A 25,460-nucleotide genomic window follows, 5' to 3' on the forward strand; every position below is an offset into this window, starting at 1 on the left:
CTTTTTTTTAACACCAAGAAACAGATTAATGAAAAATAAAGATTCACTTGAAAGATAAGTCACTTCATTTTAAGACTCTTTCCGTGAGATGGATCGCCACTGCTTTATGACATAAATTTGCAATCAGCCCTATTGATTTCTTAATGCTTCAGAGAAATATTGTTAAGATTGATTTAAATCCTGAGTGTGCCTGTTAGGGGTGAGGAGAGCAGTGAAGGGAAAGAGAGAGAGAGGAGGAAAGAAAGAGGAGGGAGGAAAGGAAGATCTGTCAAGATTTATATAAATATGTGACTATATACATGTACGTAGCAGGGTGTGCTGGGTTGCCTATCCAAGGCCTCTGTCAGTATTTGTTGATATGAATATATTGGGTGGTGCTTTGTACAGGATTATATCATGGTATAGATGGCTCTCATCATGTGGACATGTGTGCGACTGTGTATATCTGTGAGTGACAATACGATGTGTGTATGTAGTGGGAGAGTCTGTGGCATTATGAAGATGGGCTATCACTCTTGAAGGTGTGTTTGTGTCTCTGATAGCTGTCTCTGTGTGTATATGTGCAAGTGTGTAGATTGACGTGGGCAGATATGAGAATCCAGAAATCTGCTCACTTACCAACTAGCAAACAGGACTGCCCAAGTGCAGAGAAACAGTATTCAGGCATTAACAAAAAGTCAAGTCAATTAAATATATACACACCTATTTAGTGAGTTCCAAACAATTATGTTAAATTAAAAACTTCATTTTATTGAGTTAACAGCGAGCTTAAAATGCAGTTCATTTAAAACATTCATTGAATTAAAAAAAAAAAAACAGTGGGGCTGTTTTACTAACTTAATTGTTTTTGATCTCACTATTTTTTAGTATAATAAAAGGTGGGCTTTTAAATTAACTTCATTGTGTTTAAAACCTTGATTCAAGTTATTTTTATATGCACTGGGGAGGGTGCTGTCTCTCAGTTTCTAGATGGGCAAGTCTGCTCGTTAAAGGAGCCAGTTTCCCCCTGTGAGTCTAAGTATATTCGACTGTAGGTAGGTGGGCGGATTACAATGTTTGCTTTGATGGGTCTGGATGTGTGTGTTCATGGTTCCAGATGTGACAGGTATTAGGATTGTGTGTGTGCATCTGGTTGTAAATCAAGGTTGAAGCTTGGAGTGAGAGCATGTTTTCTAGCCCCAGACTTAATGGTGTTTTCTCTGTTCTTCTAGCTGACTGGGGTCAGTCCTTCATGCTCACCTGCCAACCCAGGGCTCCATAATACCCCCTTCTTACCACATTTCCTCATCTACCTCTGTCCCTCCATCTGGGGGCTGGCTTCAGGCCTCAGCCCCCACATACCCCAGCCCCTCACCATGAGGCCCAGGGCAATGTAGCTACCTGCTCCAAGAAGCTGGGCACACACTGAAGTCAAGGACTCTTTTTTTTTTTTATTGTGGTAAAATATATTTACCATTTTATTCATGACTAAGTGCACAGTTCAGTGGCATTAAATACATTTAAAATATTGTGCAACTGTCACCCCCACCCATCTCCAGAATTTCTTCATGATCCCAAACAGAAACTCTGCCCCCCATTGAAGGATAGCTCCGCCCTGAGCCCCTGGTAACTTCTAGTCTACTTTCTATTTCTGTGAATCTGACTATTCATGTGACCCCATGGAAACTATCACACAATATCTGTCCTGTTGTGTCTGGCTCATTTCTCTTAGCATGATGTTTTCAAGGTTCGTCCATGTGATAGCACGTGTCAGGATTTCATTCTGACTAAACAAGAGGCTGACTGTCAGGCTGAAAAATATTCCATTGCACTCATAGGTTACATTTTGTCGATCCATTCATTGGTCAGCAGACACTCGGGTTGCTTCAACCTTGGCTGTGGTGAATAGGGCTGTGCAAGTATCTGAGTCTCCACTTCCAATTCCTCAGAGTCTGTACCAAGGAGTAGAACTTCTGGACCACATGGCAGTCCCATGTTGGACTCTTTGAGGAACTGGCAGACTGTTCTCCCAGCAGCTGCACCAGTTTGCATTTCCACCAGTGGTGCATGAGGGGTTCAACTTCCCCGCGTGATCACCAGCACTTGGTGTGTTCCGTTTTTTGATAAGAGCTGCCCTACAGGACGTGAGGTGGTGTCTCAGGGCTCTGTTTTTATTCATGCTAATTGCTCACCTCCTTCTCCTTCTGGTTACTTTTGGTCTGCTGTTCCCTGTCTTTCATGTCCCCAAGCCCATGTCAAATGATATTCCTATTCATTTGTTCGTTCGTTGGTTCGTTCATTTAGTCATTCAATAACTGTGTATTGGAGGCTTGCTGCGTGTCAGCCATCATTGTAGATGCTGAAAGTAGAGCAAAGAGCAAACAAAACAGACAATGCTTTTCATTCTCCTGGTGGTCACATGCTAATGGGAACAGATGGACACATAAATACAGTATCCAATGATGCTAAGTAAATGCAATGCAGAAAAATAAAGCATGGGGAAGAAAAGATGGGCTCAAGAGGTAATGGGGGCCAGGAAGAAAGTAAGGAATACTGAACAGAGGGCAGGGAGCAGTCTTGCAGAAAGAGCATGAGGAGGGGGTGCCTGGGTGGCTCAGTCGGTGAAGCGTCTGACTTCAGCTCAAGTCATAATCTCGTGGTTCGTTGAGTTCGAGCCTCACATGGGACTCTGTGCTGACAGCTCAGAGCCTGGAGACTGTTTCCAATTCTCTCTCTCTCTCTCTCTCTCTGCACCTCCCCTGCTCACTTTCTGTCTCTCTCTGTCTCTCAAAAAATGAATGTTAAAAAAAATTTTAATTTGACAGTAGCCAAAGTATGGAAAGAGCCCAAATGTCCACCAATGGATGATTGGATGAAGAGGATGTGGTATATATACATGATGGAGTATTACTTGGCAATCAAAAGGAATGAAATCTTGCCATTTGCAACTATGGATGAAACTAGAGTATTATGCTAAGCGAAGTTAGTCAGAGAAAGACAAATATATGACTTCACTCGTGAGAAATCTAAGATACAAAACAGATGGACATAAAGGAAGGGAAGCAATAATAATATAAAAACAGGGAGGGGGACAAAACATAAGAGACTCTTGTTTTCTTTTTTAATGTTTTGATTTATTTCTGAGAAAGAGAGACAGACAGACAGCATGAGCAGGGGAGGGTCAGAGATAGAGGGAGATACAGAATCTGAAACAGACTCCGGGCTCTGAGCTGGCTGTCAGCACAGAACATGACGCGGGGCTCAAACCCACGAACCATGAGATCATGATCTGAGCTGAAGTCGGACGCTTAACCGACTGAGCCACCCAGGCGCCCCAAGAGACTCTTAAATACAGAGAACAAACAGAGGGTTGCTGGAGGGGTTGTGGGAGGGGGGATGGGCTAAATGGGTAAGGGGCACCACATGCTAACTAACTTGGATGTAAATTAAACATAGAGATGGTCCCAATGTGAACAGCAAGAGGCCAGTGCTGGAGCATAGGGAGCATGGGGAAGAGGAGATGGGCCCAAGACGTAATGGGGGTCAGATCATACAGGGCTATATAGCCAAGATAAGAACTTTGGCTTTCACTCCAAGTGAGACAGGAGCTTTTGAAGGGTTGGGAACAGAGGAGTGACCTGATCTGACTTTGGCTTTAAGAGCATCGTCTCAGAGCACCATTGTGTCTTTGTCTCCCCTCCCCCACCATGCCCACAGGCGCCCAAGAAGGAGCTGCAGAATGGCGTCATACGGGGCTACCAGATTGGCTACAGAGAGAACAGCCCTGGCAGCAACGGGCAGTACAGCATCGTGGAGATGAAGGCCACTGGGGACAGTGAGGTCTACACCCTGGACAACCTCAAGAAGTTTGCCCAATACGGGGTGGTGGTCCAAGCCTTCAATCGGGCTGGCACAGGGCCCTCGTCCAGCGAGATCAATGCCACCACCCTGGAGGATGGTGAGGGCACCAGCAGAGGGCAGGGGTGCAGAGGCAGACTGCCAGGGCGGACTCGGGGCCTCCATCATGGTCCTGTGAGGCACAAAGGCTCCTTGGATCCCTGCATCTCCTCTTGCCCATTGGCTCCTCTAGAGATGCTGGTCCCTGAGCCCCCCAGGCGCCTCAACCCAGTGGCCAGCACTCTATCTGCTGCTTGCTGCTGTTCTACCCACCTGAGCACCAGCCATCCATCTGACTCTCCATCCATGTTTCTCCCTCATTCTGGCCCTCACTCGTCTCTCTCCCCAGGCCCTTTCCTCTACATCCTGCTCCTGTTTCTCTTCCCTTACAACCTGTAGGTTGGAAAAAAGGCAGAAACAAAGTTACCTTTGTACTTCAGGACTAGCAAGTGTCCACTACCTGTATTAGGGACCGGAGATGAGACTAAAGTTAAGAAATTCCCAAGGTCCATGTGGCAGGTGATTTAGAGCCCACTATTTAAAACATGATTCTCTGAGGGTCGGGGAGGACTCTGAGTAAGTACAGGGCCCAGTTTTCAGGGGAACGGGGTTAAGAGGAAGCAGGAATGTGGCTCCTGTCCAAGCACAGAGGAGGGCCAGCTGGTACCTGAGCCTGGGCCAGGTTGAAAGAGGAGACGTGGCCCTTGATGCCTGCAGCCCCGCTGAAGAGCAGACCCAAGAAGCAGGGTGTTCTCCTAAGCTTCCTGCTTGATGCCTCAACCCCAAACCAGAGTCTGAGATTAAAACCTTCACTAAGCTGACCCTGCCCCAGCAGAGGGAGGGCACTAACTGTCCCGAGGGCATAATGCCATCAGAATACCCAACATTCCGCCATTAGAAAGTCATTCCTTTAGGTTAGGCAGTGCCTTCTCCCTACTTCATCTTCTCTGAAAACGTAGACACCCTTGGGAGGAGGGACGCGTCAGATCAGAAACACCTGAAGGTAGGTGAGCTCATACCAGCGGTCCTTAACTTTAGCTGCAAATCAGAGTTATCTGGGGAGCCTTAAAAATACTGATGCCCAGGCTTGATCTCCCAAGGCTTTGGGGCACAATCTGGGCTTTGGGGTGGAGCATTGAGCCCCTGGGGAAGGAGAGAACCAAAAAAGAGGGAAAGGCACACAGAGAGGAGAGGGGCACAGAGAAGCCGGGCGGTGTGGGGGGACCACAAGGCAACCAGCTCTGTCTCCCCCATTCCACACTCGCTCCATCCCCCACCTGCACCTCCCTTCAGAGGCCTGGCTGGGTGGAGGAGGACCAGCTTGCTCCCTCTTCACACCAGCAGTGCTAACCCCAAGCGGTGCTCCAACCCAGTGGTTCTCAAACCTGAGTGTATATCAGAATCTCCTGGAGGGCTGTAAACAGATCGCCGGGCCCTCCCCCCAGAGCTTCTGCTGGAGCAGGTTGAATACATTTTGCATTTCAAATAAATTCCCAGGTGCTGCTGGTGCTGCTGGTAAAGGAGCACCTGTGAGAATCGCAGCACTGATAGCAAGGGCTTCACCCGGACAGGGAGCCAAGGTTCACGCAAGCTAAGCAGCCTGTCCAGGATCACCTGTCTAGTAAAGAACGGGGGCCAGATCAAACTCCAGGGCAGACCCTGAACTCTTTCTCCTTCACCCCGTTGTTACACTCTCGCTTGGGAGTGAGGCTGGATGACAGACCCGGGGACTGGGACGCAGGACGCCCCGGGGAAGGCGCGTCCGGGGCAACAGCGGCCCTGAGCCCACGCGGACGGACATGCCCGCCGCGCACTAAAGCTTCCTGCCCTCCAGGGCCAGCCCAGGAAACAGCGGGCCTGGCCTGCCGCTGGCCTCCCTGGGTCACCGCCTCCCCTGCTCTGGGGTGGGAGTTAGGGGGTGGGGGGTAGAATTTCCAGGAGGGAGAGATCAGCATGGGCCGGAGAGTCATTTTCAAAACAAAGGAGGAGAGAGGGAAGAAAGTTTCCAGCGGCAGTTGCTCAGCACTTTTTCATACTTAATTAAGGCCCTCGTTAGCCTGTCAGATCCTGATCATTTCCTGGCGATATTAGCACTCCTCCTGGGGTATTCAAGGGCCCTTGCTTTAGCAATAGTGTCTTTTCCATAATTATATTACCTTCATTTTGTTCGAACGGGCGATCTGTATTAGTTTATTACACCGGGCCCCTAATTACATGGTGCTTATATTTTTACACCTAAGTAATATGAAACAATAATCATTCTCAAAGAGGATCGTTACGATGATGTATTATCATTTAAATGCTCATAAAAATTAGAGTTGCCTCTTGTGGGGCAATGGGATCTAATTACCTTCCATCCAGCCTGTGCCTCCTTCCTCCCTCTCAGAGCAAAGCACATGTGGCCTTTCCCTTTGGCCCCAGCAGCTCAGAAGGCAGCAGGAAGGGCCACCGAAGTTCTCCCCAGCCGAGGTGGCTCCTGGAACCTGGCATCGCTGCTGGCTGCCATCTCAGAAGGAGTGGCCTGCACTGCGGCAAACCCCCGGGGGAGGGGGAGGACCTGGGTTAGGCTCAGAGCTAGCCCTCCAATGGGGAAAGGTAGAGGCAAGATGGACCACCGACAGTGGCCTCAGAAAGTACTTTCTCGTCATCTGGGACATTCTGATATATTCACGCACAGGGACAAGGGACACAGGTGTAATAATCCCAGAAGTCCTAAAGGTGTCTATGGAATCTCTTTTCCTCTTCACCAGGGTGAGGGGACCACTTCCTTCTTTTCCTTCCGTTCAGCTTGGCATTAAGGACGCAAGGGACCTGAGAGCCAAGCTGGGCTCGGACCGCCTGGTCAGATAACACAGCAGGGCCGGCAGCCATCCGATAAGACCCGGGGCTGGCCCAGAGACCTTCCAGGCTCTGTAGCGCCCAGCAGAGGTGACTCCCCGGGCCGTGGTGCCCACCGGTGAATCCGCATGGGCTCACACCCAGAGTTCATCACCTTGTGCCCCCAGTATTTACCCAGAACCAGGAACGGGCCACCTGGAGCCTGTGAAGACCTCTGTCTACCCAGTGCCAGAAGACACTTGCGTCACTCCCCAGCCTCACAGCCCAGACTCCCCTCAGTCATCGTCAGGAGCTCCTTCCGCATTTCTCTGGCGGGGACACGGATCTCGGGCTGTACCTCCTGACTGGGCCCTTTGTTTCTCTCCCCGCCCCGTGCAGTGCCCAGCCAGCCCCCCGAGAACGTCCGGGCCCTGTCCATCACCTCTGATGTGGCCGTCATCTCCTGGTCGGAGCCCCCACGCAGCACCCTCAATGGCGTCCTCAAAGGCTATCGTGTCATCTTCTGGTCACTCTACGTGGATGGGGGTGAGTCTGCCAGGAGCGAAGGCCGGGGCGCAGGCCGAGAGGTGCAGGGTCAGCGGGGGTCTCTGTCCACGCTTCCCGAGGGGTGTCCAGCGGAGGCGCGGCCCCTCCTTCTGCACGTACTACCCCAGCCAGAGCCAGACACCAGGGTGGGTCACCTCTGTGGTAGGGGGAGGGATGCCAGCTGCTGCTAGAAGGCAGAGCGTTGGCAATGGCTGGAGCTGTGGTGGTGCGTGTGTGTCTCTAATGTAGCATGTTGGCATTAGTCAGGGGCCGGGCAGGGGGCAGGTGGCACACGCGGATGGGGGGATTGAAGAGTTTCATGAAGGCGCTGCTTGCAGACGGCTGTGGAGGGAGGGCGGGGCACCCAGGACTGGTCCTCACCACCTAGGCCAGAGGGGAGGAGAGGAGGAAGCGGGGCTGCCAGAGCCTAGCAGGGGGCGGGGTGGGGGAACGCGGGGCAAGCAGTCCATACAGATCTGCGGCCTTGGACCCAGAGAAAGGTGGGGAAGAACGTGCAGTGAAGCCAGGGCAGGGCTGGCAGAGAGGCAGCCACCGACCCTGTGCGCCTTCCTCAGCCTGGGGCGCGCTGCTCCAGACAGCCCCGCGCAGCCTCACAGACTCACCAAGCCCCTGCCGCTGGTGGTCACAGGACCCCTGCGGTGCCCGGGAAGTCTGCGGCTGTGCGAGCCAGCGACCCAGCATCCCAGACTGTGGAAGTGTTCTATCAGGGCCGTCAGGGCCCCGGGGAGCTTACCTCCCTGGATCCTGAGCCTTCTGCCACCAGCCCCGGGGCCCTCCCTTCCCCCCAGGAGGACCCGAGACTCCAGCTCGTGGTCATTTCTCCAGAGCACCGGCCTCCCCCTTCCCGCCTGGATGCTTCTGTGCCCAGACGCACTGCCGACAAGAGGTGTCCTTCCTGGCCTCCACCTCACATCCGCTGTCTCCCCGCAAAAGCACAGAGACTGGAGCTCGGGGGCCAGGTCTCTGGCCGTGTCCCCAGTTCGTGTGTTGTGAGATGGCTTCGTGCATTTGTGCTGTGCCGGATAAGGGGCGGGCCCACGTGGTCCAGAACTTGCTTCCTCTTTTCTAAGCCCGCGATCTTCCCTAAAGTCACCTGGATTGTTGGCCGTACTGCCCTCTTCTGGGGTCTTTCTGTGGCTCTGGCCCTGGACAGGTCTACCCTGGTTTCCAGTTTCCTAAAAAGAAAGATCCCGCTACTCAGGCTTCTTGAGGTCCCTCTACCCTGACCTGGGGTAGCCTCAGGCCAGGCGCGGCATCCTCACCCCCCTGGCCCTGGGCAGACTGTTGTGGTCCCCTGGTCTGCTTCAGGTCCCTGCTCTGGGTCCCCACTGAGGCGCTGGGCTGGGTTGCAGGCACCTGTCTTCTACAAAGCCCGTCCTCAGGCAATGTGCCTGGGCCTGTCTTTCGGAAAGCCTGGTGGTCCCAGTGAACGGCTGTCAGCTCAGGAGCCTGTCTCTTCCTCCTTCTAAGAGCCTGGTCTTTCCAGAGGAGCGTCTCCCTAAGCACTCCTTCGGTCCACAGCAAGTTCCTTGGCAGAGCCGGGGGATGGGTCCTCACTGGGCTCCTCCCGGCAGAGGCTGCCCCCTCTACCAGCCTCGCCCAGGTTCTCTGTGCGGGTTCTTCCTGGGGAAGGTGTCCTCAGTGGTTGGGAGAAAGGAAGGGGACTTGGCCCCTTGCATACTCCACTGAGAGTTCAGGGTGCTGGCCCGGGAGCAGTCAGACACAGAGAAGGCAGCCTCAGCCCATCCCTAGTCATCCCAGGGTGACCCACTGCCTAGTGATCTGAGAGCCCAAGGAGGCCCTGGGACAGCAAAGAGGAACGGCTGTGACCATCCCACCTGGCCTAGGCTCCCTTCCGGGTCCAAGTCATGCTTGGGATCCCCCACGTGGAGAGGGGTCAGGTGGAGGAGGGGAAAGAGTGCTCAGAGAGATGGAAGCATTCCAAAGCTAGAGTATGAAGTTGACTTTGGTGCAAGGTCAGCTGGGACTGGGCCTGGCCTTTGCCACTCACCCTAGTTGGACCACTTGCAGAGACACGTGGCCTGGGAGCAGCGCCCCAGATCTGCCCCTGGGTACCTGAAGGTGGAGGTCCCCTGGTCACCACTACCGTGGAGCCAAGGTCGGAGCCCGGGGGGGCCGGCCCGACCGGAGTCCCGGCTGGCAGAGGGCACCAGGCACGGCCGGCACGGCCGCACTCAGAGGCTGCTTGTCCCCGGCAGAGTGGGGCGAGATGCAGAACATCACGACCACGCGGGAGCGGGTGGAGCTGCGAGGCATGGAGAAGTTCACCAACTAAAGCGTGCAGGTGCTGGCCTACACCCAAGCCGGGGACGGCGTGCGCAGCAGCGTGCTCTACATCCAGACCAAGGAGGATGGTGAGTCCTCTGCACCGCGACCAGCCCGGCCTCGGCCCACCGGCCAGGCTCCCCGCCCCCCTGGGCCTGTTGCTGAGCACTGCCCAGGGAGAAGGGTGAGAGCAGGGCGCCATCCCTCTCCTGTCCCTTGACGTCATTGCAGGGTGGCTTTGAGCACACTGGGGCCCCGCTTGGGGACACACATCTTACCGTAGGTGGTAGCGGGATGCTCTGGGACTCCCCGCTCCCTCAGCTGCCCTGGCAGCCCTAGGTCAGAGGCCAGATAAAGCCTCTCTTCCCACCCCCTCCCCAAGGGCATCCTTTGTTTGGCAAGATTCTGCCTCATTTCATCTGGATGCAGACGGCTGGGGTTGGGGAGGAGGGAGAAAGGATCATCACGCCACACATCTCAGGTTAGGGACATGGCAGAGGCCCCAGAATGGTCCAGGCCCGGAGTCTGGCATGCTGGGAAGGCTCTCAGGGCGAGAATGGGATGTTCCTCTGTTTGGAGCCATGACCTCCAAGCCTTCCCTCCCCCAGGAGGGAAATGGAGGAAAACCAGCGATAAGGAGCCAAGGTGGGATGACAAAGTAAGGAGGTGGTGGAGCAGAGAACCCAGCAGAGAACGGGTTGGGAGAAGGGCCACACTCCCAGCCAGGGCTCAAAGCTGCACACCGCCAGGGGGCCTCATTCGTATGGGGCACGTCCAGGAAGCGCCGCGTGTGACCATGCGCAGTTCTGGGCTCCTGTTGCAGCCGCCGCTTTCTTCCTCACCCCATCCCAACACCATCACTTAACAGATTCTTTTTTATTTACGTTTATTTATTTTTGAGAGAGAAAGAGAGAGAGTGTGAGTAGGGGATGGGAAGAGAGAGGGAGACACAGAATCTGAAGCAGGCTCCAGGCTCTGAGCTGTCAGCACAGAGCCGGATGCAGGGCTCAAACTCACAAACTATGAGATCATGACCTGAGCCGCAGTCAGACGCTTAACCCACTGAGCCACCCAGGTGCCCCATAACTTAGCTGATTCTTAAACCTTCTGAGGCAGAGGCTATATTTTTAAAAGAGTCAGTTCATGTGAAGCGTAGCTGACACCAGTGGGCACTTAAACTAGCCAGCATTGACGTCATGGCTTCCTACTCTCACTGCCTCCATTTTCCCCAAGTTCCCATGGTCTGGGCTCCTCCTGTGCCACTTGGCAGAAGGTGCTGGAGGATTAGAGTTGTTGAGAGGAGAGTCTCAGGCTGGGAGTGACCGTAGACAGCTTCCCAGAGCAGCCCAGCACTCGGGGAACAAAGCAGTTTAATCCAGGCCCCCACTCTCTCTAAGCCCTGCCCTCGTATCAGATCAGCCCCCTCCACGCCATAAGCTCTGAGCAATTAAATATTTACCAACCTGCCTGCCCTACTTTCCTGCCATTAATCCCCCCATCAAGGTTCCCTGGGACAGCTCCGGGCACAGCCACCTGCTCTTAATGTGGAGACCAAACAGGGACCGTGCTCCGAGCCCGGCCCCTCCCAGAGCCTCTCGACCACACACGCAGGCACCTTCCCAGCCTCTAGAGAGGAACCACTGAGGCCCCCAGACTTCTTGCATCCTAGCCTGATGCGAGGCCTGAGCCATAAGCACCTCCACACATTTGACAAAGGTAAGGGATTCCCCACGAGGGAACCCAAAGGTCCAGGGAGCTTTCAACCTTTCGATTTAGAGCTGTCTGTGGAATGGGGGCCTGCCGTGCAGCTCCGTGTGCTCATAAGAGCAGGCCCCAGCCCCGCCGGCCACTGGCAAGTCACCCAACCTTTCTGAACCTCAGGTTCCTCGTGATAACATGGGGACAGTGATGACTCATTGCGTTGTCCTAAGAAGCAAGTTAACTGTAAAATCCTTTCTAAAACGTGCAGTGCCAGCAAATGGCAGGTGCCTAATGGCTACCGAGGTGCTGGCAGTGAAGTAACTGCTTTGAGTGGGCCCAGGCACCCCTGAGAGGCTCAGTGCCTGCCCCCAAAGGGAGACCCCGGGCCAGAAGGATGTCAGATGAGGTCTCGTCGGAACAGCGGCCACACTTGTGTACCACATGTGGTCATAAGCATGACCGAGCCTCGCCAGTAGCAAGGCTACGTATTATGTCCATTTTAGAGGTGAGAAAAGTGAGGCGTGGGGAGCTAAAGCAACTTGCTGAATGTCACTCAGCTCCTGGGAGGCAAATGAAGACCTTCTTGCCTCCATACCCTCTGTACCGTATGAGACAGGGCGCTGTGGGCTGTGAGCAAGACAAGTTAAAAAAAAAACACAAAAAACAAAAAACAAAGGTTTCAGCACCAAGTGGATTTGTTATCAACCATAACAAGAAGTCTTGAGGAGGGCAGCTCCGCAGGGCCGGTTGGCTCCGTGGGCCCCAGGCCCTGCCGTCCCCAGCACATCAGCTGTTCCTTCTGTCATCTCCAAATGACCGTGGCTCCCGGCATCCCTGCAGACAAGACAGAGTTCAGAGTCGGGGAACTGGTCTCCTCCTATGGGCTTGCCTCTCTCTGGGAGTGAAAAAAAAAACCTGCCCAGAAACCCCTCAGTGGATTCCTCCTCATCTCCCATTGGCCACACTGGGGCAACGTGTCTCTTGCGAAGCCAGCCACGGAAAGAGGAATGGAATGATCGCGGCTGACTTTCCCCAAGCGTGGTGAATCCCCCGGTGGAGGTGACGGGGACAGCTTTCTCTGAGGGACAGAGGGCCATGGGTTCTTTCCTGGAAGAGCAATGGCAGGTGGGAGGGCAGACAAGTGGGCACTGTGCCAGCGCCGCCCTACCCCCTGCAGCTTCGCCCAGTGTAGATGACACTTATTGCAGCTCTTTCCGGCTGACTTGGGAAGCAGACAGGCCCGTGTTCTGGCTCCAGCTCTGCCCTGGGAGCTTGAACAAATAGCCAAGGACACTGTGACTCCCTACCTACTGGCCCCTGCCCATTTCTCCACGCCCCATCCCACCACCAGCTCAGGATTTTGCATGTTTCTAAGGAAAAAATGGGCAGAAAATGTAGAGGAAACCAAAATAAATGAAAAGATGAAATGAAAACAAATTCAAATGAAGTCAAGCTCTTTCTTCAGTCCAAATCCCCCAGTCATAACTTGGTCTCAGGCTGGCCTGGCTGGACATTGTCCCTCATGAGCGACGAAGCCTCTTGCTGACACCCCACCTCCCCTGGGGATACCAAATCAGAACAAAGGTGGAGCCGGATTTTAAGCCATCTTAAAGACATTTAACCGAAGACGAGGCTTGACTGGACCTGTGTTGTAGGAAGGTAACCAGCACAGAAGCGTGGATGACAGATGGCAGGGAGGGGCTGGGGGAGGGGGCAGGGATGAAGCCCGGTATCAGAGAAGCCTGTTAGAATCTGTCGGCATCGCGGCAGAGAAGCAGAAGGTGTGTGCTAGCGTGGCAGGCAGTGAAGACGAGGGAGAGGTGGAGACAAGCTTAGAGAGACGTATCGGAGGATTCACGCTTCCAGTAATGGTGGACTGTGTAACTCAAACCCACTCTCCCTCTTGCTGAGGACACTAGGAAATCTGTATAAAATGTTTTTTAAAACACCTGCTTGAAGGCATCAGAGAGTTGGTAGGAGGGTGCAGAATTGCTGGGCCAGGATCCAAGGGAGAGTAGAGGCCCAGGAGATGAGCCTGGCATTTGGAACAGCTCTCCCTGTGGGGGACATTTGCTGAATCTGGAGGCAGTGGCTGAGAATCGGAGTGGCACTAGAAAGCCGCGGGTTGGAGTCAAGGGCCTGCTGGGGCAGGCGGGTCTAGCTGGTGAATGCCCCTCACTTTGAATCGAGACCATGAGGGCAGCACTGTAAGATTAAAAGTGCACCGAAATAGCCAGCCCAGCTTCACATCATCTCAGTCCTGGAAGTTAGATTAAGGTAACCTCAGACTGCAGGTGCCTGTTAGAAGCAAACACGAATTCTCCGTTTAGGAAGATTACTATTTCTACAAACAATTCTGCAATGATGTGTCTGGCATACAATGAAAAATAATGAGGAACAATGTGAGCAAAAGCAGAAAAAGAAAACAGATAAAAGAAAGAGACCCATGAGGATTCCAAACACAGGTTTTATCAAATATAAATTTTCAAATAGTTATTCTTAACAAGACTGAAATGTTAAGAGAATTGGAGACTATCAAATGGAAAATCTAGCAACCAAAACTACTATTACCTGAAATTAAGGACTCAGTAGATAGATGTAAGAACAAATTAGACACAGCTGAAGAGATAATTAGTAGACTGGAAGGCAGATCAGAAGACCCAAAAGAAGCTCAGAAAGACAAATGAATGGAAAATAAAAGAGCAAGTCAGAGATAGAGCAGTGATTCTCAAGCTTGACTGTGCATACCAGTCACTTGGGGGTCATATTAAAATTCATATTCTGATTTGGTAGGGTCTAGGGTGGACCCTGAGATTTTGCATTTCTAACATGCTCCCAGGTGACGCTGCTGCTGACCAATGGACCACATTCTGAGTATCAAGGCACAGAAGATGTAAGAAGAAGTCTTGAAGAAAAGGAGGACAATGGGGCAGAAGATAAGATGCCTGAAGGGGCGCCTGGGTGGCTCAGTCGGTTAAGCGTCCGACTTCAGCTCAGGTCATGATCTCACGGTTTGTGGGTTCGAGCCCTGCACCGGGCTCTGTGCTGACAGCTAGCTTAGAGCCTGGAGGCTGCTTCAGATTCTGTGTCTCCCTCTCTCTCTGACCCTTCCCTGCTCACGCTGTCTCTCTCTCTCAGAAATAAATAAAACGTTAAAAAAAATTTTTTAAATGCCTGAAAACTTTTCAAAACTGATGAAAGACATCAATCCCCAAAGCAAAAAGCAGTCTACAAACTCCACACCTAGGCTCATTGCAAGAAAGCCATTAAACAGGAAATGCAAGGAGAAAACTCCTAAAAGCAACCAAAGTGAAAAGGATTGGTTACCTTCAAAGGACAAACAATTAGATTAACTGCTACTTTATCAGAAACAATGGAATAATAAAAACAAAACGAGAAACAGTTGAAGCCGTGGAAGTGAGAAAACAATGCAGTGTTATAAATAATAAAGAAATGTAAGGAAAATAGTTGTCAACCTCTGATTTTATGCCAAACCAAAATACTCTCCAAGATTAAAATAAAATAAAGACGTTTTCAGACAAAAACCAAGAGAAATGTATCACCAACACACCTGCTCTGGAGAAACAGTAAAGGGTATTCCTTAGCTAGAAGGAAAATGATCCCAGGTAGGAGCTCTGTGATGCAAGAAGCAAAGAGCAATTAAATCTCCATTAATACTGACTGCATAATGATGATGATGATGGTGATATCATCTTGGGAAGGGTCTAAAATATATACCTAGTTAAAATATACAACAATGGCATAGAAATTGAGAGAGGGTAAGAAATTTAAAGTCTCTTGCATTTTCTGAGAGAATAAACAAGTGTCAATTAGTGACTTTGCTAAGTCAAAGGTTCACATTGAGTAACCCCTAAAAGTCGTGAAAGGCTGTCTAAGAACCAATCTAATAAAGAGGGGAAGTGAAGTATTTTTTAAAAGACTCCATCCAAAAAAAAAAAAAAAAGCACAAAAGGAAATAAAAACAGAATAGGAGCGACAAAGCATTTAGTAAAATGAGGTATTTAAACCCAAACATATAAGTGGTTGCATTAATGATAAATCAACTAAAGTATTCAATTAAAAGATAAAGACTATCAGACTATTCAGCAGTGAAACAAAACCCAAATATGTGCTGTTTATAGGAGACACCTAAGACATAAAGGTAGAGAAAGATTCAATGGGCAAGGATTAAAGGCATCATTACAGAAAGACACCCTGTTAGGATAAAAGACCCAATTTACTAGTCAAATAAAACAGTTCTGAATTTGTTGTGAACATAATAACATAACTTCAAAATACATAAAAGCAAAGACCGACAGGACTACAAAAATAGACACAGAGTCATGGGGGAGATCTCAACATACCCTTCTCAGTTACTGATGAAGAAAGAAGTAAGCAAGGACAGAAAAGATCTGAACCCGAGTTAGCACCCTGGCCTCGCTGGTCACCCGTGGTCCCCTGTACCCCACAGCATACAGAGACACTAGCAGAAGCAAGATGTCAGGGCTATAGCTCTGATGGAGGGCTCAGGCCCCTGGGTGGATGGCTGCGATGGATCGTCAATTTTACTTAGCCTAGAATTGTTGACCACTTACTAGATTTTTTAAAAAATTGCAGTAGGTGCTAGAGCAAAACCGATCATTGTCACCGTTTATTGCGTGTCTTCTATGTGGCAAGAGCTGTACCAGGTGCTTTATTTTAATCAGCGCTAATCACCTCTTACAAATCTTTAATGTGGTGGTTATTATGCCCATTATCTAGATGGGGAAACTGAGACTCAGGGGAGGCAAAAATGAGCTGAGTAGGATGTCATCACTGTCCTCAAAGGAGCATAAAAACTCCCAGGAGGGAAGACAAATACACAGCAATTCAAGGCATAGATGAAGGGGAGCTGAAAACAGGAAGCTTCTAGTCTCCAGAGCAGAGCCCTAGGGACCCAGCTGGGCCAGGATGGACCAGAGATGGGGACAGTGGGAGGGCAGAAGTCATACAAATTGGTATGCCCCTAGGATGAATATCCCAGCCAATTCTCAAGTAGACTTCGCCTCCTAGAAACAGAAAGGGCCTAGGCAGCACCCTAAAGGCAGTGCCCTGGGCACATAGAAGGAAACCCAGCCACCCACCGGCTGACACCAGCCCCTGACCCTCAGGAGGAGGCCCGCTCTGTGAGTCCATGGAGCCCCCAGCCTCAAGGAGCTCACAGGCCAAAGAGCAAAGTGGCCAGTATATATGTTTGGTCTACAAAGAAGCTAGTCATTGAGCATTGAGAGAGGAAGCAGGTTAAGGTCATAGGGATTGATGTGAATTCCCCACAAGTTCTGTTTCTCTCTTGAGTGTCCTAAGGCCTTGGTTCTGGCCAAACAGTTTTGAAGCGGGCCATTCCCAGTGCTTCCATCTTGGAAACTTTGTTACAAGCCCAAAATGACCACCTTTCTCCTCACCTGTTTGCCATGCTGAAACCTCCCCCTTTAAACCATAGGTCAAGGATACCTCCTCCAGGAAGCTCTCCCAGATTGATCTGCCTCACTCTGCCCACCATGTTATTCTTTCCCAAAGGCTAACCCCCTCCTTTCTCCAAACTGACCTGGACTTCTCCCTACTCAGTTCCAGGTCCCCCTGCGGGCATCAAAGCTGTCCCTTCGTCCGCCAGCAGCGTGGTCGTGTCTTGGCTCCCCCCAAACAAGCCCAATGGGGTCATCCGCAAGTACACCATCTTCTGCTCCAGCCCTGGGTCCGGCCAGCCGGTAAGTGGGCCCAGTGCCGAGTGATGGGAGGGCCAGGAGAAAGGGAGGTACCAAAGATCAGCGGGCTTCCAGGCCAAACCCGGGGCTGCTTGTATCCACGTTTCTACCTGAACTCATGGATACGAATGGGCACTGGTCACTCAAGAGCAGCTGAAGCCTTACCTGGTGTCCCTCTTGGGTCAGTCCTCCGATCCAGGGGCCGCAAGGTTGTCACAACCCCCGGAGGCTTCTTGGAGTCAGGGGTCACCACCAAGCAGATGTGAAAGAGAGACCGAGGGCTCAGCTCTTCTGGTTTCTGGTCTGGCTGAAGACCCCAGAGCTGGTGACTGGGGCCTGCCTAGTCCACAGCCTCTGGAAATGAATCGTGCTCCAGCATGAGTGGTCTGGCTTCCCATGGCTGCTGGAGCTCTGCCCTGAGGGGCCTCCTCAGCATGGAGCCCGCTGGAGAGGGGAGGAAAATGGCGGACGGAAGGCAAGGGCATCTCTCCCTGGGCCCGGGCTGGGCCTCACACTGTTGGGGAGAGGGCTCAGACTGCAATATCTGCCCAAAGCTGGGAGTGCAGTGCAGGGGGCTGGCCCCTCCCCTTCCACTGGGTGCTCAGAGGAACCAGAGGGGCCCACAGAGAGGGGAGAGAGGGTGAAGGTAGGTGCAGCGTCTCTGCCCCCATATCCATAATGTGCATCCTCCCCTCTGCCTTTCCTGATCTCAGCCTTTCAAGCCCTGAGTTCTTCTGGGTGACTACTCCGGAGCACGGCTGTTCCAGTCACAAGAGCAGGGGCACCTGCCCTCGAGGGGTGTCCAGTCTAGTGGGGTGGGGAAGGGGCACACTAGGCAGGGGGGTGGGGGGGAGTAGTAGCTGGGAGATGTGCTCAGGACCTCTGAGGCAGGCAGCGAGGAGCAGGAGGTGGCCAGGTCCCCCTCCCCCGGCAGCTTGTGGTGGGACAGCAGCCCAAGCATCTGCGGATGAGCTCCTGGCAGCCGGGCAAGCTGCCCTGAAATTACTCGGCAATCGTGTCATCTCCTCCTCCGTTCCGCTCCCCTGTGGTCTTTCTGAATTACCCTCTGAGCAGTAGGGGACCCAGCTCTGTGCCAGTGAGGCCAGAGTTCTGCTACCAGAGGGGAGGCCCAGAAGTATCTTTTCAGTGACCCTGTGTCCTCCCTTCCGTCCTCACGGCCACCAGCTCACATGCAGAAAAGTGCACATACCGTGGGCATACAGTTCCATGAAATTTCACAGCACACTGGGCGGGCAGCACCCAGGGCAGGAAACACGACCTCACGACACCCCAGAGGACTTCCTTGTGCCCTTTCCGGTCACCACCCTCCCCCTGCCAGGGTGACGACCACCATCCTGACTTCAGATTCGTGTTGCCTGTTTTTGTCCATTGTATAAGTGAAGTTCATACCATTTATCTGGCTCCTTTTACTCAACATTATTTTGAACTTGTGAATTTCCTCCCCCTTGTTGGGTGTGGTTATAGGTCATTCTGTCTCACTTCTGTATAGGTTTCAGCAGTGCGCCTATGTAGAATTGTCTCATCCATTTCATTACCCGCTGATAGGCATTTGGGTAGGTTCCAGTTCGGAGCTGTTCCTTACGGCGCTGCTGTGCACACCCATACACATGTGTCCTGGTGCTCGTGTGCACATGTGCCTGTTGGGTGTGTACCCAGGACAGGAAATGCTGAGCCGTGGGGTCTGGACGTTGAGGATGTGCTGCCATTGTTGGGTGGCTGTGCCCATTTTCCAATCAATGTTTTAGCTATGCTGTCTGGCCCTCTTTCCCCTCTCCCCCTGAACGTCCCTCCCCCCGACACACACATCCGAAGCTTGTCACCATTCTGGATGCCTGGTGTGCCTTTTCCCAGCCCACACCTCTGCCCCTGCTGACCCCTGCCGTGGCATGGTCTTTATCCTCTGTCATCCACCGAATGCGTTCGATGGCAATTAGCTGTGCACTTCTCTGTCTCCCACGCTGGTCCGCAGGGCCCTGTGAGGACAAGGACAGCGTCTTCTCATCGCTGGGTCCCCCAGCTGCCAAACACTATGCCTGGAACATCACTGTCACTAAATACACGTTTGATGAATGAATTACGAGCAGCCTGGCAATTGTAAAGCCTTAGACGTTGGGCAAGTTTCCCTTCATAAACTGATGGGAGAGGGTACTCATTCTCGAGCTTGGCTTCGTGCGCTCATTTCCTCCTCCAACAATGAAGCCTTTCAGAGGAGTGCTGCCTCCTCATTAACTCGGGCTTCACGAGCACCCAGAACGGAGCTCCTGGTGCCCAAGCCTTGCTGGAGACCCTGGGCCCTCCCCCTTCTCTTCATCTCCTGAGCACGGAGGAAGCTCCTCTCTCCTGGGGAGAGTTCCTATCCCAGAGGCACACAGGGGGCCAGGGGGCGTGTGACGGGAGCTTCAGTTCAGCACCTGGTGGGGTAGAGACCACCTCCGCAGGGAACCCAGAGACCTGACCACCACATGTGACTGTGTCATGTTACTGCTCTGCACGAATATACTCCAAATTCCAAACAACTGCATCACAAATCCACTTACGAAAGAGTTCTAGGAGTGGCTGGGGGTGAGGACACAGGTGTGTACAGTCCAAAACCATGGGTGTGAGTGTGAGGTCAGAGGCAATGCACATGAGTCTAACATGTGCACACATACTAGAGTGTAAGACCACGCATATGTGGAATCCCGAGAATAGATGGGGACCGCGTGTGACAGGGGCTCCCAGAAGTTACGCCCTGGGGGCAGCCAGAGCTGCACTGAGTCCCATTAGAAATGGTACCAAATGTTTTAATACATCTGTTGTTATTCTCTGATTATCAAAGTAATGCAATTTTATTGTTCAAAATTCTATAAATACATAAGAGAATAGACAGAAAAGTAGAAATTACTTGTACTCATGCCCTGAAGATAAACGCTGGCAATGTTTTGGTATATAGCCTTCCAGCCTTTGATCTGTACATACATTATGGGGTTTTTTATAAAAAATCAAAACAAAATTTTTCATAATGTTATATAATCTGTGTTTTCCGTATAATATATGTAGACTCTTTCCCACAGCATCACATACTTTTTTCAGACATGGCCTTGAATGCCCATATGTATATAATCTATTTAACCGGTGCCCTCATTATTCTATCCTTAATCTATTTTCAAATGGTCAACATTATAAATAATATTTCATTGAACATTCTTCACATAAGTCTTTATGCACATGTTTGATTATTTTCTTAGGTAAGTTTCTATAGTAATTCCTGAGTCACAAAGAATATGGATATTCTTAAAATGTGCATATATGTTTGTGAATTACCACTCAGAAAGTTGGAACCAATTTATGCTTCCACCAGTAATATAAGTCTATACTAGTTTCTTACACCCATGCGAGTCCAAAGTATTATATATGTTTCATTTTTGCCAGTTGGAGTTGAAAAAAGGTATCCTATTTTAGAAATATTCCTTTCATTACTAGTTAGGTTGATTATTGTTATTATGTTTATTGGTTGGGGTTTTTTTTCCATCTTTGGGTAAAATCATCAATTCATGTCCTGTATCCATTTTTTATTTGGGTGGTTCATGGTTCTTTCTCCTTGATTTGTGAGTGCTCTTTACATATAAGGATAGTAACCGTTTTTTAAAATCACCTTGGCTGCAATTATTTGCCAGCTCATTGCTTGCCTTTTGATACTATTTTTAGTGTGCCGTACATTTTGTGACTCAAATTTATGAGTCACTGCCATTTGTGATTTTTGCCTTTATTTTTATGGTTAGAAAGACAAATACTTTCACAGTTTTACCTTTTTCTTTCTAACCTTTGACCTACTGGGACCTTATCTGGGAGCGTATTGATGTGGGGTTTTTTTCTTTTCAGTTAAAAGTATTTATCTTATTTATTTTTTTCTTAGTTTATTGTCAAGTTGGTTTCCATATAACACCCAGTGCTCATCCCCACAAGCGCCCTCCTCCATGCCCATCTCCCCCCTCCCCCTCCCACCCCCATCAGTCCTCAGTTTGTTCTCAGCATTCAAGCGTCTCTCATGGTTTGCCTCTCTTCCTCTCCCCAACTATTTTTCCCCTTCTTCTCCGCCATGGTCCTCTGTTAAGTTCCTCCGAATCCTCCTATACGTGCAAACATATGGTATCTGTCCTTCTCTGCCTGACTTATTTTGCTCAGCATAACACCCTCAAGGTCCATCCATGTTGCTACACATGGCCAGATTTCATTGTTTCTCATTGCCATGTAGTATTCCGTGGTATAGATAAACCACATCTTCTTGATCCATTCGTCCGTTGATGGACACTTGGCTCTTTCCATGTTTTAGCTATTGTGGAGAGTGCTGCTATGAACATTGGGGTCCATGTGCCCCTATGCCTCAGCATTTCTGTATCCCTTGGGTAAATTCCTAGCAGTGCTATTGCTGGGTCATAGGGGAGTTCTATTGTTAGTTTCCTGAGGAACCTCCACACTGTTTTCCAGAGGGGCTGCACCAGCTTACATTCCCACCAACAGTGTAGGAGGGTGCCCGTTTCTCCAAACAGTGATGTGTTTTTAAAACTGATTCCAGGAGGTTCTTGGGGAGCCCAGGTTCAAAGGAAGACCCTGGGGTCTGGAGACGATGCCAACACCTTCAAAGGGAAGCCAAACCTTTCCTGCCCTGCGTAGACACAAACGTACGCTCACAAACACACAGACACATGACTTTTCTCCACACATGCACGTGCACACCTCAGTCCTCACAGAAGACTGAGCCGGGAGAAGAATGCATCCCAGTTTACACAGGACTCGCCCCCCACCCCCTCACCCCCGCCTATTTGTGCCTCTCTGTAACCACACGGGGGCTCCTGAGGCAGAGCCGTATTGCTTTCTTTAGTTCACAGAATAGAAAACTGAGGCCCCGGGACCCTTGAGAGAGAACGGTGTATGAGCTATGAGACATACGCTCGGTAAGAAGGGCCAGAGGGTGCTGGACACACTACAGCACCCTACTTCATGCAGGCAGGAACTACAGGTACCCACACGGCCCCCTGGGTCGCCTGCAAAGACTTCCCAAGTACCAGGCCTGAAGGTGGCTTTGCACCTGTGTGCAGCAGGGACCCCCCGGGTTCAAGGCCAAATCTCCATGCAGGAGGCAGGCGGGAGAATTTGCCAGGGAGCTGTATGTGAGGAGATGCCTGCGCCTCCTTCCTAACATCTCCCTGCAGACGGCCGGGGGCAAAAGGGATGGCTTTTCCTGCCATAAGTCGCTGGACCCCTCCGCCCTCCCAGGGGGTGCAGAGAATGTCCCTCTGTGACCCCACCTCTGTCTGCAGGTCTGTCCTTCAGCATGTGCGTGGATGCATCCACAGGTCCGTGTGCATGTGAGCGTGCATGTGTGCAAGATCCCATGACTGCAGAGATAACTAATTATTAGCTCCCTCTGGCCTCAAGGCCCCCCATCTGTTCCGGGGGCCGCTCCCCCTACTAGATTTCTGCCCTGATTTCAAAGAGGCCCTAGTGCTGCCCTCCTTTCCCTTCCCCGCGGCTGACCAAAAAATAAAATAAAATGAAAGTCAGCCCCATCCCGCCTGGACCAGGGAAGGGGCTGACAGGAGGTCTGCAAACTAGCGCTTATCAAAAGCTCCTTCTCAAATTCATTTCAATATCTGAGCCTCTGGTTTCCAAGGCAACATAATCTTTTCATCAAAGCAACTGGTAAAACCACTGGGATCCGATATTGTTTTGTTGGCAACTTGTCAAAACTGTCATTTGGTTAAAAAAATTTTATAGATTTATACAACCTACACATGTATACGGTGGTCTTTACCACTAATAATCATGAACGAAGTGCTGCCCGGCGAAGCTTTCAGAGTTGGGTCTCCCACCCCCTCTGCCCCCCGGACGGTTTGCTCCCGCAGGATGAAGGAGCGGTAATTAGACGCAGGGCTGGGAGGAGGTGCGGAGCCCGCATGGGCTGGGGAGCCTGTCTACAACCCTAATAAGGCAAATGCGGTGACTTAGCTTCTTCCCAGAGACTGACTCCCTTTCCTCTGGGTCTTCCTGGGACCCTCCCTCCTCCGTTCTCCCTTGCCCTGACTCCCTCCATCACTCACCCTGACCTGCAGCCACACTTGCCAGGGTCTGGATGGGTCAAAGAAGTAAACTGAGGCCGGCCCAGCACCACGCCAGAGCGGGCCCATCGGCCCCCAGGGCCAAGCCCAGCGCAGACCCTCCTCCCTGCTGCACCCAAACCACAAAGGGTAAACGAGGCAGAATCCTGCCTCCTCTTCCCACCCCCCTAACTGGGCCACCCCCTACGCCGAGCCCAGGTCCCCCGGGGAGATTGGGGCTGGAGGCCCAGGAGCCTGGGTTCTAGCGCTTCTTCGCCCCCATCCCGCAGGCTCCGAGCGAGTACGAGACGAGTCCAGAGCAGCTCTTCTACCGGATCGCCCACCTCCACCGCGGGCAACAGTACCTGCTGTGGGTGGCCGCCGTGACCTCTGCCGGCACGGGCAACAGCAGCGAGAAGGTCACCATCGAGCCTGCAGGCAAGGGTAAGCCGCCCGGGCCTGAGCGGGAGGAGCTGCCAGAAGCCCCCTTCTAGAACCCGGGCTCTCCCCAGACAGGGGGTATCTCTCTCCACCCTGTCTGCGACCTGGCTGCCAGGAGCCAGCCGCCACCCGCCTCCCGCCTGCACCAACGCCAGGCCTCTGCTGCCCCCTGACGCCCAGAAGGCCTTACAGCAGGCTGCAGGCCGCACAGCTGCTCGGGGGTGGGTGGCATGGAGGAGCGCCCAGGTCCCCCACTCCGAACTCTGCCGCAGGGTTGAAAGAAGGGACGTTGGCCTCACTCCCAGTTCACGGCGGAGTCTTTGTCCCAAGAGGGGATGGTGGCAGGGAACGCTGCTTCCACAGAGCCGAGGGCCGTAGCGGGGGCCTCGTCACGCCGAACCCCTGGCCTGGGCATGAGTATGGAATGAGGGCACGTGTACCCGCCCTGCACAGGGAAGGAGAGTTCTGAGGCCCCAGCCCGAGAGCGAGAGGCAGCCGCACACAGCGGCTGATCGGCCCCCTGTGCCGACCGCAGGGCATGGGATTTACCCCCTACCAGCCCCTAACTGCAGTCCTCTGCCTTGGCTCTGGGCCTCCATGGGAAGGCCGCCTTCCTCATGGGCCTGCCTCCTCCCACGGCCACGTGGGTCTGTAGCCCTGGGGCCCCAGGAACCAACCCCAGCCACGTGGCAGTCCCAGGTCTGGAACTCTAAAGCGTTTGGTCGCTCGGTTAACTTAACACCTTTAACACGGCCTGGTGACCTGAGAGGCACCTGCCATGGTCACCTTCCTCGGGTACCCGTGACCTCTTTGCCTTTCTTGCTTTGCGCGATGCCGCCGGTGCGCCCTGGTCCTCCCCGGGGAGGCTCCTTTCTCCTCCGTGGCTGTATGCTGTTGCCGCCCCTCTGTCAGTCTGCACTCCCGCTCCTGGTGACCCCAGTCCCTGGGCCGCGGACTCCCACACGAGGGTCTGTGACCCAGCCGCTTCTCTCGTGCTCTGGAACATGTATATCTGACTGCTTTCTACTTCCCCCACACGGGTGACGCCAGGTTCGGTGTGAGGCTAAGTGTCCCCGTTTTTCCTCCTCCTCCCGTGTGCCTGCTCTCCGAGAGGCCACCGTCACCCCGCCGGAGTCAGGCAGTCATCATCCCCTCCCCTCTGTCTCTTCCTTAAAGCCAGTCAGACCCCAGGTCCCCAGGGCTCTTCCTGGAGCCCCTCCCTCCTCACCCACTCACAGCATCTCCGCCCTGCCCTCTGGCCACCGCCCTGCGCCGTCCACACCTCCGCCAAACCTTCCCCTGCCAGCAGCCAGGGCTTTATCTACAACTCCGCTTTGAACGTGTCGCTACTTACTTCTAAGCCTCCAGTGGCTCCTCGTGTCCCCAAGAGGAAGTCCAGTCTCCTTGTTCTGCCAACAGAGCGCCCCCACCCTGCCCCGTGTTTCAGCTCCTGCTCACCACGCACCCCCCTTCCCTCACCCTGCGCTCTGGTCACACCAGAGTGTTTGCAGACCCTCCCGCTTCCCGCGTGTCTCAGGCCTCCAGGCCTCTACTCACTGTCGCGGCCTCTGCCCTCCGTGACTTTCCTTCCTTTTTAGCCCTTAAGGTTCAAGGCAGAGCTTCCCAATTCCAGGAGCCTCCCTGGCCATCACCGCCACCACCACTGAACTGGCAGAGTTCACGCCTCCTGTGGGCTCCCACAGCTACATGCACCTGTCGCTACTATAGTATATTCTACCAATGGGGGAAAAAGTTTTTTTAAGTTGAGCTCCATGCACAGCATGGAGCCCATGACCCTGAGATCAAGACCTGAGATGAGAGCAAGAGTCAGATGCTTTACCGACTAAGCCACCCAGGTGTGCCCCCCAACCCTGTAATGCTACTTTTTAAGTATCTGTCTCCCTCTTGGACAATGTGTAACTTGAGGACGGGG

The 25,460-nt window shown here is 52.4% G+C and overlaps 1 protein-coding gene across 1 annotated transcript in view; it reads left to right on the forward strand.

The window, feature by feature from the left end:
- DSCAML1 (DS cell adhesion molecule like 1) overlaps positions 1–25,460 on the forward strand; it is a 348,318-nt gene that overhangs the window by 311,104 nt on the left and 11,754 nt on the right. The window contains 5 exon segments of the mRNA XM_039229392.1: positions 3,697–3,937; positions 7,093–7,239; positions 9,480–9,635; positions 16,852–16,991; positions 23,377–23,530. Of these exon segments, the coding sequence (XP_039085323.1) occupies positions 3,697–3,937; positions 7,093–7,239; positions 9,480–9,635; positions 16,852–16,991; positions 23,377–23,530 (838 nt within the window).

The sequence above is a fragment of the Hyaena hyaena genome, unplaced genomic scaffold (assembly GCF_003009895.1).
Source record: "Hyaena hyaena isolate Hyena2069 unplaced genomic scaffold, ASM300989v1 scaffold_37, whole genome shotgun sequence".
Classification (NCBI taxonomy): Eukaryota; Metazoa; Chordata; class Mammalia; order Carnivora; family Hyaenidae; genus Hyaena; species Hyaena hyaena.